The sequence below is a fragment of the Pongo abelii genome, chromosome 1, assembly GCF_028885655.2.
Source record: "Pongo abelii isolate AG06213 chromosome 1, NHGRI_mPonAbe1-v2.0_pri, whole genome shotgun sequence".
NCBI classification, from domain to species: Eukaryota; Metazoa; Chordata; class Mammalia; order Primates; family Hominidae; genus Pongo; species Pongo abelii.
In genome coordinates this window covers 171309613-171322874 of record NC_071985.2, presented here as the reverse complement: position 1 = coordinate 171322874, position 13262 = coordinate 171309613, and the positions used below count along the sequence as shown (strand labels likewise).

The 13262-nt window shown below is 40.6% G+C and overlaps 1 protein-coding gene across 7 annotated transcripts in view; it reads left to right on the top strand.

Annotated features, from left to right (window-relative positions):
• PATJ (PATJ crumbs cell polarity complex component) overlaps positions 1-13262 on the top strand; it is a 436090-nt gene that overhangs the window by 94480 nt on the left and 328348 nt on the right. For all 7 annotated transcript variants that reach the window (XM_054533770.2, XM_054533763.2, XM_054533772.2 and 4 more), the window contains 2 exons: positions 4475-4609; positions 9043-9204. In XM_054533770.2, the coding sequence (XP_054389745.1) occupies positions 4475-4609; positions 9043-9204 (297 nt within the window). The remainder of the gene's footprint in view (positions 1-4474; positions 4610-9042; positions 9205-13262) is intronic.

The following is a 13262-nucleotide window of genomic DNA, read 5'->3' as shown; positions in this document are numbered from 1 at the left end:
AAAAGAGACAGATGAAATGCTTGATTTGTTTAGTTGCTAAATGCAGCTGGGACAGGTAATTAAACAGTCTTACTCCCGCAGAGAAGCCTGCAGCAATGTAACATGAAATCTTAGAAACCCAGCTGTACTCAAATTTAGATTCAGAACTAATATTAGGTAGGCATCCTTCAGATTGACAGATTTCGTAAACGTAATTTCTGGTTTGTTTGTTCAGCCTAATTGAAGATAGAGCATGTTTTGTTCACCATTTAAGTTTTCTAGGGAGCATGTGGTGTTTACATACCTGGGGGAATAGCCTAGAAGGCACAGCCCATGTCTGGAGAGCACGGGATGACATGGGTGAGCCTCTGCAAATCCTGACTCCAACTGTTCCATGGAGGTGGGAATGGGGGTCATCATATGAATAGATGCAGATTGGGAGAGGATTGGAACCAATTCTTGCCTTAACCCTTTTATCTTGTATGAGGGCATGTCATTATGTAAGTAGCAAAGATCTCTGTGTGTAAAGCGGGATCTTTGTTTTAATTTGGGCACTTATTTCTATGCAGAAGTTGTTACCACCATTTACTCATTTGCTCAAACCAGAAATTTAGCAATTATCCTTTTTGCTCACCTCCCACAGCCATCCCCCAGTAAGCTTTTTTGTAGGGCTGACTCACTCTTATCCCTCAAGTCTCACCTTAAGTGTCCCTTTCAGTGTGGAGCCTGCTCTGACCAACTTTCCAAAATGGCCTCCACTAGTGGGGCTCTGATATCATAACCCTGATTCCTTCCTTGCAGCGCTTAACACAATTAGTAACTGCTTGTTTGTTTTTCACACAATGGTCACACATTCCTTGGATGCATTTCCTTATATTCTTTGCCTATCATATCAGGACTGTGATAATCTTGCTGCTTGTTGATTGGTTGTTTATTTATGTATTTGCTTTGTCTACTTACCTTTTTGCCTATTTATTATCTGTCTGCCATGCTAGATGTTAGTTCTAGGAGGGCAAAGACTTCATCCTGTATTTCCAGCTCATAGCCCAATGCCTTGCACACAGTTTATACCCCGTACATATATGCTGGATATCATGTCCAAACTGTATTATAGATCAGTGGTATGCTGGTAAGTTTCTAGCTCTCAAAAGCAGCGGGGGGTGGCAGGCGGCAGTAGGGGGGCGCGGGTGGGAAGGCAGCTCCAATTTGCAGCATGTGCCAATATCTGTGGTGAAAATACTCCCACCATGGCAGATATAAAGCTACCAAAATGGCGTCACCGATCAGTGAGCTGAGAGGCAATGCACCGTAGCGCTTCATTGCTGCAGGCTTCTCTGTAGGAGTAAGACTGTTTAATTACTTGTCCCACCTGCATTTAGCAACTAACCAAATCAAGCACTTCATGTGTCTCTTCAGTTGTCCACCCCTCAGTATTCTTTGAGTTCTGATAGAGAGTGTTCCTCTCTGTACAGATATAGTAGATATAAATCACTTCATGAACATAGATATTAGTAAAAGAGTGAAAAATAATTAGGAAGTGATGCATTTTGAGTACTTGTTACATTTATTTTTATTTTTTATTTTACTTTATTTAATTAATTAATTAATTTATTTTTTGAGATGGAGTCTCGCTGTGTCACCCAGGCTGGAGTGCAGTGGTGCAATCTCGGCTCACTGCAACCTCTGCCTCCTGGGTTCGAGGAATTCTCCTGCCTCAGCCTCCCAAGTAGCTGGGATTACAGGTGTGCCCCACCATGCTCAGCTAATTTTTGTATTTTTAGTAGAGACGAGGTTTCAGTTGGCCAGGCTGGTCTTGAACTCCTGACCTCAGGCAATCCACCCGCATCGGCCTCCCAAAGTGTTGGGATTACAGGCGTGAGCCACCGCGCCTGGCCTGTTTATTTATTTGTTTATTTATTTAGAGACGGAATTTCAGTCTTGTTGCCCAGGCTAGAGTGCAAATCTCAGCTCACTGCAACCTCTGCCTCCTGGGCTCAAGCGATTCTCCTGTCTCAGCCTCCCGAGTAGCTGGGATTATAGGCATGTGCCACCACACTCAGCTAATTTTGTATTTTTAGTAGAGATGGGGTTTCTCCATGTTGTTCAGGCTGGTCTTGAACTCACTACCTCAGGCGATCTGCCCGCCTTGGCCTCCCAAATTGTTGGGATTAAAGGTGTGAGCTACCACACCCGGCCTACATTTATTTTTATTAATTGTAACTTTATATGGTTTACTTTTAAATAATAGCTGTGTTTAACAACTGGCTTGCAAAATCAGTGAAAATTTAACAGTCTGCTCTCAAGCCAGTATAAGCCCCAGCACCGCACTGGGGATGAGCTATGGTGGATCCACTGGCAACTCTCTGCCCTGTAGCATCTGGCTCATAAACAAGGAAGGAAGACAGTTGGCAGAGATGAGTGGTAAACTGTTAATACAGAAACACTTCTCTGAGAGCTTTTCCTCACCTCCTTTAGATGTCCTGCTACATGACACTAATATCTCCTTAGCTATCCATACCCATGATTTGGTACAATGACAAGAGAATGAAGTGGCAGCAGTGAGGAAGAAAGAAAGCACAGAGAGGGAACAGGAGGAAAAACTATCTTTTTTTTTTTTTTTTTGAGGCAGAGTCTCGCTCTGTCGCCCAGGCTGGAGTGCAATGGCGTGATCTCAGCTCACTGCAAGCTCCACCTCCCGGGTTTACTTATGCCATTCTCCTGCCTCAGCCTCCCGAGTAGCTGGGACTACAGGCACCTGCCACCATACCTGGCTAATTTTTTTGTATTTTTAGTAGAGACGGGGTTTCACCGTGTTAGCCAGGATGGTCTCAATCACCTGACCTTGTGATCCTCCCGCTCGGCCTCCCAAAGTGTTGGGATTACAGGCGTGAGCTATCGTGCCCGGCCGGAAAAACTATCTTAACCTTTCATTTAGAGAACTAGAATGTCTTCTTGCCAGAGACGGTCATAGATCCTGAAGTGCTTAGTGGTCAGGAGCTCTTAATTTTCAGGAAATTATCCCAGGGCTAGAAGTCCCTCATGTGCGTGTTGAGGTCTTAGTCAGCCAGACTCCTTGCCACTTCACATTTGTCTGCATGTCTATAGTGAGACAGAAGTGAGCCTCAGATGTTGTCTGAAGGAAGGCCTGTGGCACTCTGGGGAGTGAAAGCAGAAGACTGAGGGAGGTGGCAAGCTCAGGGATAGACGATCACAGAGAAGAGGAAGAGAGCCACATGGTGGATGCACTGCCACCCTGTGTAGGGTTTTCTCCTTATAAAATATAGTTTGAGGTAGGTCTGGTGTTTTTTAGGTATCAGACTATTGATACAGGAAATGTAAATCATCATGAGTACCATTTACCATATTTGAGATTACAAGGCCACAGTGAGAAATCTTTAGTCTGTCTTTGAAAGTCAGGGGAATGGAGTTTGGTGAATGCCCTTGACTGTTACAACCAACAAAGATGAGTGCAACTGAGACACTCATCTCTTTACTCGACATTGGCTAGAGTTTCTCAGCCCTTGACTCGTATCTTAGCCCATATGAATCCTCACAGACCTAGAATGGATAAACGATTGCCTTTCCCAAATCGGAAATGTTTTCACTTAAGTTGGCTAGATGGAAAAGGACATCTTAAATGAGGCACTATTTTTCATGGATTAGTTCAAATAACATTTAATGAGCCCACGTTTAGTGCCAGGTTCTGTTCCAGGGCTGAAGTTATGGAGATTAAAGGTACCGACTCTGCATTCAGGTAAGTAGTGGAAGAGGGACAATCAAGAAACTAGGAATTCTCAACATGGCGAAACCTCGTCTCTACTAAAAATACAAAAAAATTAGCCGGGCATGGTGGCGCACGCCTGTAGTCCCAGCCACTTGGGAACCTGAGGCATAAGAATTGCTTGAACCCGGGAGGTGGAGGTTACAGTGAGCTGAGACTGCACCACTATACTTCTGCACTCCAGCCTAGGCAACAGAGCGAGACTGTGTCAAAAAAAAAAAAAAAAGAAATTCTAAGCGCAGTATGTTGTGAGCTGTGATGGAGATGTATACAGGGCAGTCTTGAACCCCAGATGGAGGCTCATGAACTCAGGGCTTCCTGCCGTGGCATTTAGTGTGAGTAGAAGTTAATTAGATAATAAAGAAAAGTTAGAATGTTCTAGGGGATGGAGTGTCCCATAGAAAAGTGAAACACAGCATATATACTGGGGACTGTGGAAGTGTGGACTGCCTGGAGCTTAGAATTGAGGGTAAGACTGTATACATCTGTCTCCTCATTTCCAAGGAATCTGGAAGGAAAAGAGGAGTGAGAACAAGATGACCAATGACTTCATAATTTTACCTGAAGCTAATTTTCCCATTATTGTCCTCTTTTAGGATTTTGGTGATCTAATTCAAGAGGTGGGGTTTTTCACTTCAAAATAGCACTGGATGGAGGATGAATAGCTGGATGTGTCATTGTCATGTTTGATCATTGCTTTGTGTTTTGCTACAGCTGCTGCCTATTCACACTCTGAGGCTTGGTGTGGAAGTGGATTCCTTTGATGGGCACCATTATATTTCTTCAATTGTTTCTGGTGGTCCTGTTGATACATTGGGTCTCCTACAGCCAGAAGATGAGCTGCTTGAGGTAAAATTTATGGGGAAAGAAAGACACAGGCAGGAATTTGTGAGTTTTAGGAAAATGTGTTCTCATCACAAATCCCCTGAGTTATAGTGTCACCAATGCCAATGTAATATGAGCCTCTTAGATTGAAAAAACCGAACAGCTTACTGGATGATAAAGGAAGGAGCTGTGCTTTCAGTTTATTTTCCCCATCTTTGGGGCTCCTGAGATGTTCTTTATTTAAATGAATGACTAGGAAAGAAGTTTGATAGCATATTAGTATCTTTTTAAGCAAAATTTGAATTCCTGAGCCTTGTTGCAACATATAGCCACATTTATTTGCAGGTTTTATTGATTATTTCTAACAAGGATTACAGCTGAATGACCTCAGGCATACTGGTTTTCACGTTTTCTCCTTGGGACTTCTCCCTCAAAATGGCAGCCTCTATTGGGCTTGCCCAGGCTCTCCAGCCTCTCTTTAATCAAAGCAGTTCTAGAGCACCTCTGCTTTGAAAGAACTTTCTTGAGAGGAAAGGTCTTGGGGAATGGTCACACAAAAAGACTGCATAGAAGAGGGTTCTCCCAAGAGTTAGGATACACAAGAAGCCCTAGGTTGATTCTATTGAATCCAATAGAATCTACTAGGTGGATTCAATCGAATCCACCTAGTAGCTTTAGCCAAGATCAGAATCCCATGGGCCTTGATTTTAGAGATTTTTTTTTTTTTTTCTAAAATTTATGTTTGCTCACAGTGAAATGACAGGGATAGCAAGAAGGTCTCATGTTGGGTGTAATTGCAATTTATTAGTAGTGTCCAGCCACCTAAAGGAGTATAATGGGAAGGATTTTGGTTGAATTTCAATTTCAGAGGGAAAAGTGCTACGACTAGTTATCAGATTCTGTCATAAGCATGGGAGGGTAGGGTATTGGAGTCCTGTTTTAAGATGTAGTAAGTTGCTTATTTTTAGAGGTGTTCAAGGGAATGGTATTGGGCTTCTTATTGCAGATTAATGCCCTACATTTTATTAGAATAATTATGCTTTCTTTTTGGTCTTCCTCTTCTTATTGGCTGGGCACGGGCATATCTTTGTGGATATCATACACGATCATTTGTAGATTGCAGACTATTGCTGTAGTATGTAGTTATTAGGTATTGAGAAATGAGATACATTTGTTTGGGAGAAGTGGAGGTATGAGTATAACCAATTTAATTCACTTTTTTTTTTCGAGATGGGGTCTTGCTATGTTGCCCAAGCTGGTCTCAAACCCCTGAACTCAAACAATCCACCCACCTCAGTCTCCCAAAGTGCTGGGATTACATGTGTGAGCCACTGCACCCGGTCCACTTTTTTTTTTTTTTTGGTGGCAAAATATATATAACATGAAATTTACCATTTTAACCTTTTTTTCCTTTTTTTTTTTTTTTTTTTAGAGTCAGAGTCTCACTCTGTTGCCCGGGCTGGAGTGCAGTGGTGTGATCATAGCTTACTGCAGCATCAAACTCCTGGGCTCAAGCAATCTTCCCACCTCAACCTCCCGAGTAGCTAGGACCATAGCTGTGCGCCACCATGCCCAGCTAATTTTTTAGTTATTTTGTAGAGACAGGGTCTTGCTATTTTGCCCATGCTGGTCTTGAACTCCTGGCCTCAAGCAATTCTTCTACCTGGGCCTCCCAAAGTACTGGAATTACAGTCATGAGCCACCATGCCTGGCCCATTTTAACCATTTTTCAGGGTGAAATTTGGTGTTATTAAGTATAAATCACTACTAGTATGTGGTAGGTGCTAAAGAAATGTTGGCTGGATCACAGTAGAGCAAGTATAGGTGATCTCAGCCATCAGCTAAATTCTGTATGCTTTAGCCAAGACTAGGATCCCATGGACCTACCACCTTGTAAAAGAATGTGCTATAATAAGGTAGTGTGAAGATTTTTTGAATTCTTAAATATAGATAATCTGGTGAAAGATCTTGGGATAAGGAAAGAAGCACAGATTTGGAGTCAGAAAAGCCACTTTTGGTCTGAATTGCCACAGGTTAGCATGTGTCCCTTGGCATGTCACTTGACTTTGTTGAGAATCAGTTCCTTCATCAATAAATGACCACTTCACTATGCACTGGTAAGGATCTAATGAAATACCATCCATGTAAATTATAAAGCATTATCTCATTACGGGGTATTGGCAATATTATCACTGTGAAAAAGGCATATTAACAGGCTTTATGGGGTGGGATGATGGTTGGATGTGGTAAAATAGTGGGGCCGCACTTGTGCAATGTTCTGTACTCTGGAAGTGTGTATGTGTGTGTGCATTTTGCAGTCAAAAACTTGGGATAATTGAGTTTTGACAGCACTTAAGAGGGTCACAAGTTGAAGGACCTTGAGAAGTATTGTGAATTCTAAAATAAAAATTAGCTTCTTCTGAATAACCAAAAATACAAAATTTAAAAGTCTCGTACAGTTAGCCAAATTAGCTTCTTCTGAATAACCAAAAATACAAAATTTAAAAGTCTCAGTACAGTTAGCCAAATCAACTCCTGAACTCAAAGTGTCGTGTGTGTGTGTGTGTGTGTGTGTGTGTGTGTTTAATGTACTCCTTGGAACTTAAAACCAGAAACACAAATATGCTTTGGGGTTAGAACACTGTGCCAAGTCTCAGCCCAGAACAGCTATTTACAGCAGCGATAAATCCCCTTAGATAGGAGCTGGTAATGGGAAGTGTGACCAATCCCTTTAGCAACAGAGCAGTGAGGAGGACTACCAGGCACTGGTATAATAATTGGAGACAATTCAAATGAATAAGTAATGAGATAAATAAATATTTAAAGGTACTCCAAGATAAAAACCTGAGAAGTGACTTTCTAATTTGTTGAAGTGAAACACAAACTCATACTCATGTATGGGTAGAATTCCTGCTCTGATTCTATCTCCGTGCATTTTTTTAGTATGTTACTACCCATTTAGTTGATTTGAGAACTTTGTGCACTTGTGACACCAGTTGAAATCATGGATACGGTGTGACCAGTGATGGGTACCTCCCTGCCTCTTCTTGTGTAAAGGTTGACTTGCAATTATCCCAAGGAAAAACCCTTCATCAGCTGCTGAGCTTGCTGTCACCTAGACCTCTTCATTTGTCATGAAGACTTTCCAGTAGAGCTAGCTTCCTAAAGTGCACGTGGGTCTCTTTACCATGTGGTGGTTTCTTTGTAAATAATTAAGAGGCAGGGAGATATGTCTGACTTGATGGCAAAGTGCTTGATATGTTACAGGCTTGAGAGTGGTTCCCAGGAATAGTGGACCTGAGACTCAGCCCGCTGCTGAAGGTTTCCAGCAACCCAGTGTCCTCTTCCTCTTTGGTGCAGTGAAAGATTTGTAGAAGGGCTTCTCCCAGTAAAGTCAGGCTGGCCAGTTATCTGAACGTTAGCACAGCACCTATTAGAAATTAATGCCAAACTAGAAATATCTTTAAAACAAATAATGCTTCTAAACCCTCCCAGGAGGGTAGGAGTCAGATGCGAAAAGATTATTTGTTGCCTGGATTCTGTTCATGCCTCAGCTTTTTGGGAGTAGCAGACAGATCAGCTCTTAGAGACCTATAGTAGAACTGACAGGACCCTTTGAGCTCAAGTCATATATATGAAAAATTAGAATTATGTAGCCAAATCATCTTTGGTGCCAAGTATTACTATTATGCGCCAAAAGTAATATGAAATTTAGATAATTTTTTGGTGACAAGGATTAATCATTAATAAAGATACTTTTTTCTTTTAAACATGAGACACTTGCATAAAATTATTTTAAAAATTATTTTAGTAATTTCTATATATGCTTGATTGCTGTATCAGCAGAGCATGTAACTGATGCAAAATTATGTATATTTCTTTTCAATAGAAGTTATTTTTCTAGGATGGTATTAAGAGTGTATAGGATGTGAAAGAATGTTGTGGACTGATGTTAAATTTTGACAGCTAAGTGTTCTAGACTTATTAGCTCTACTTTAAGCAGTAAATCAAACATATTTTTAACATCCTTAAATTTCCGTAGTGATATTCTTATAAAGTGAAAATGCAAAGGGAAACAGTCTTAAAGGGCTGTAAATGATACTTAGTGTGTTTAAGGAGAGCTGAGTAGACATTGGAGTATTGAAAGGAGAAACCACAGTGCTGCAAAAAATTAGGTAGATCCCTTACCCAGTAAGGGCATACTCTGCATGCATTTTGTACTTTATCCATCAATACACGCAAAGATTTAGCCTTAGATTTTAAAAATTTTAAGGATTTCTAACATTTTTATTTGCATATTATTTAATCATAAATAATATGATGAAAACAAGGCCCCTTGTTTACCGGGAAAATAAAATGATGTCCTATTTTCATTTTGGTAGATAGATGTAAATAAGAGATTTTTGTTTTTTCATTTGGGGCTGCCTCAGTTCTGACTTATCCCCTTGTCTTCCTAGGTCAATGGCATGCAGCTTTATGGAAAATCTCGCCGAGAAGCAGTCTCCTTTCTTAAAGAAGTGCCACCCCCTTTTACTTTGGTTTGCTGTCGGAGGTTGTTTGATGATGAGGCTTCTGTAGATGAACCAAGGCGCACTGAAACCTCTCTTCCTGAGGTGGAGGTACTAAATGAATATAGTGCGGTTCCCATAGGCATGCCCATTCAACAAAGATGCCCAGAAGACTGTACTGCAATAAGAAGGGAGGGGAAACCATTCCACTCTGCTCTTTTTTTACTTGACTAAGGCAACAATGCATAGCTTTTCAAATTGTTACCCTTCATTTAACATCAAAAAATTCTTTCCTTCCCTTTCCTTGACATGTTGGCAACATTGATGCACATGCATTTTGATTTTAGAGAATCTTTTTTTTTAGTAATTTCCTGGATTCATTATTTTTGGCTTCTAGTTCAACTCAGTTTGTCTTATATAAGTTTAAGGTGTTTGCGAGTGTTGCATATTTAATGTACTCCCCTTTTTAAGAGCCTTAAAAATATGAAACTCAGCCGGGTGCGGTGGCTCAGGCCTGTAATCCCAGCACTTTGGGAGGCCGAGGCGGGCGGAACACCTGAGGTTGGGAGTTGGAGACCAGCCTGACCATCATGGAGAAACCCTGTCTCAAAGTACAAAAAATTAGCCAGGCATGGTGGCGCATGCCTGTAATCCCAGCAACTTGGGAGGCTGAGGCAGGAAAATCACTTGAAGCCGGGAGGCAGAGGTTGCGATGAGCCGAGATCATGCCATTGCACTCCAGCTTGGGCAACAAGAGCGAAACTCCATCTCAAAAAAAAAAAACTTTATGATAAATTTCAAAGTGAGTCTGGAAATTGCCATAAAACCCTTCAGAAGATCAGAGAATGAAATAACACTTTATATGCTCTTGGTACTCTTTTTTTTTTTTTTTTTTTTTTGAAGAGCACTGTAATTATGAAAACAGTTTGTTTTTTTTTTTTTTTTTTTTTTGAAACAGGATCTCCCCAGGCTGGAGCACAGTGTTTTGAACATGGCTCACTGTAGCCTCGACCTTCTGGGATCAAGCAATCCTCCCGCCTCAGCCTCCCAAGTAGCTGGGACCACAGGCACATGCCACCACACCCAGCTAACTAAAAAATTTTTTTCGTACAGTCAAGGTCTTGCCGTATTTCCCAGGGTGGTCTCAAACTCCTGGACTCAAGCAGTCCTCCCACCTCAACCCCCCAAAGTGCTGGGATTATAGGTGTGAGCCACTCTACCCAGCTGGAAGAGTTTTGAGCACATACTTTGCCATCTTATGCTCTTTGTAACCTCATCTTTTATGCTACTTTCCCCCCTTTTCAATCTCTTTTAGGTTGTAATTCCACTAAACACCAGTTTAGATTCATGGGGTCTTTTACTTAAGTTCTGGATATCAGTATACGTGAAACTAATCCTGCCCTTACTACCTCATAATTGTGAATCTTTGGGCAAATGACTTTCTGTTCATATTTTTCCTTTGAAAAATGGTGGTAGTTATCATACTTACCCATCTCATGAGTTTGTGCAAGAAGGAAATGTGGTAATGTGAGCAACTTCTTAACACAATGCCTTGTACATGGGAAGTGCTCAGTAACAGTCGGCTATGGCTGTTCGAGTCTCTGCCAGTCCATCTGTTTTTGTTTTCTTATGTCCTGAAGTACATAAGAGTCTAACACTGTCTTATAGATACTTTAGTATGTATTAGTCTTGTTTATCCAAGAAGACTGTCAGCTCATTGTGGGCAAAGGCCATATCTTAAAATTATTTTCTATTTCATAGTGTTTTTAGTCTATAGTAAGCATATAAGAGGGGCTTGGTAAATTTTTGGTTATTGGTTGACTCTTTTTTAAAAAAGTGTTTAACTTGTGTAAAAACTATTTCAAGGAGGGTACTCAAATGCCACACTTTTGTGACTTTTGCTATCCTTACCAAAATGAAATATGGGTGGTGGGTTCCCTCTAAAGGCTGATAACAATGCCTTTAATCTAATCTTGCAAGGTGTGTAAATCACAAACCCCACTTGCTGACTCTCTGCCCCCGTCTGTCATGCTTTACCACAATGGTGAACAACAGCTTTGAATTATGCTAAATGTCAACCTTGCTGCCCATTAGTTGATTGCTTTCCATTCTGTAAATACAGGAATTATGCAGAATTGATTGTATCAAAGTGATATATTTCAGGTTGCAGTATAATATCTTATGTAACTTGAATGCCTTGAAATTTCTATAAACACAGGTTTTGTAATTGTGTGTGGTTTCTTAAAGTCTTGGCTCTTTTTCCATCTGTCTCTTTTTTCATTTCTCCTAATACCATCTTATATTCTTAAACCCTATCTGGTTAGGCAGCTTAGCCAAAATTCTAATACTCATTAATCAGTAAGGGTATTAAATGCCCCAGTAAAACATCAATCATGTTGTATTAGCCATTGGAACTTTACTTTTTGTTGGAAGATATAAGTGTTTTCTTTTTGAGTATATCACTTCCACACATCAGACTGAAATATGCAGAGGTTATTGATCCATAATGTTTCCACTCATTTGAAGTTTTCAGCTTCATATTGTTCCCATGTTAGGTTCAATCCACTGTGGATCGGTTATTGACCACCCATGTCTTGCAGTGACAGTTTAAGATCTGGACCAATCCTAATTTAAAAAATGTTTTTCTACCCCATAGTCTCTTGCCCAAAGCCTCCTAGATCTGATAAAAAACTTCAGAAAGTTTCAGGATACGGCATCACTGTACAAAAATCAGTAACATTTCTTTGCACCAGTAACATCCAAGCTGAGAACCAAATTAGGAACTCAATCCCATTCACAATAGCCACAAAAAGAACAAAATAACTGGAATACAGCTAACCAGGGAGGTGAAAGATGTCTACAGTGAGAATTATAAAACACTGCTGATAGAAATCAGAGATGACACAAATAGAAAAACATTTCATGCTCATGGATAGAAAGAATCAATAGTGTTAAAGTGGCCATACTGCCCAAAGCAATTTATAGATTCAACGCTGTTTCTGTGACGTTTTTCACAGAATTGGAAAAAAACTATTCTAAAATTTTTCCAAATTTTAAGGAAATTTTTAGAAAAATTTTTTGGAACCAAAAAAGAGCCCAAATAGCCAAAGCAGTCCTAAGCAAAAAGAACAAAGCCAGAGGTATCACACTACCCAGCTTCAAACTAGGTAGTACAAGGCTATAGTAACCAAAACAGCGCGGTATTGGTACAAAAATAGACACATAGACCAATGGAACAGGATAAAGAACCTAGAAATAAAGGTGCACATCTACAAGCATCTGTTGTTTAACAAAGCCAACAATAACAAGCAATGGGGAATGGACTTCTTATTTGGAAAATGTTGCTGGGAAAACTGGCTACCCATATGTAGAAGATTGAAACTGGACCCCTTCCTTTCACCATATACAAAAATCAACTCAACATGGGTTAAAGACTTAAATGTAGGCCGGGCGTGGTGACTCATGCCTGTAATCCCAACACTTTGGGAGGCCAAGGGGACAGATCACGAGGTCAAGAGATTGAGACCTTCCTGTCTAACACGGTGAAACCCCATCTCTACTAGAAATACAAAAAATTAGCTGGGTGTGGTGGCGGGTGTCTGTAGTCCCAGCTACTTGGGGGGCTGAGGCAGGAGAATGGCGTGAACCCAGGAGGTGGAGGTTGCAGTGAGCTGAGATCGCGCCACTGCACTCCAGCCTGAGTGACAGAGCGAGACTCCATCTCAAAAACAAACAAACAAACAAACAACAACAACAAAAAAAGTGTAAAACCTAAAACTATAAAAACCCTAGAAGAAAACCTAGGAACTACCATTGTGGATATTGGCCTTGGCAAAGATTTCATGATGAAGATTTCAAGAGCAATTGCAAAAAAACAAAAATTGACAAGTGAGACTTAATTAAACCAAAGAGCTTTTGCACAGCAAAAGAAACTATCAGCAGAGTAAACAGGCAACCTACAGACTGAGAGAAAATATTTGCAAACTATGCATCTGACAAAGATCTAATATCCAAGAATCTATAAAGAACTTAAAACAAGCAAAAACAAACAGCCCCCATTAAAAAATGGGCAAAGGACATGCACACTTCTCAAAAGAAGACATATATGTGGCCAACCACCATATGAAAAAATGCTGAATAGCACTGATCGTTAAGAGAAATGCAAATCA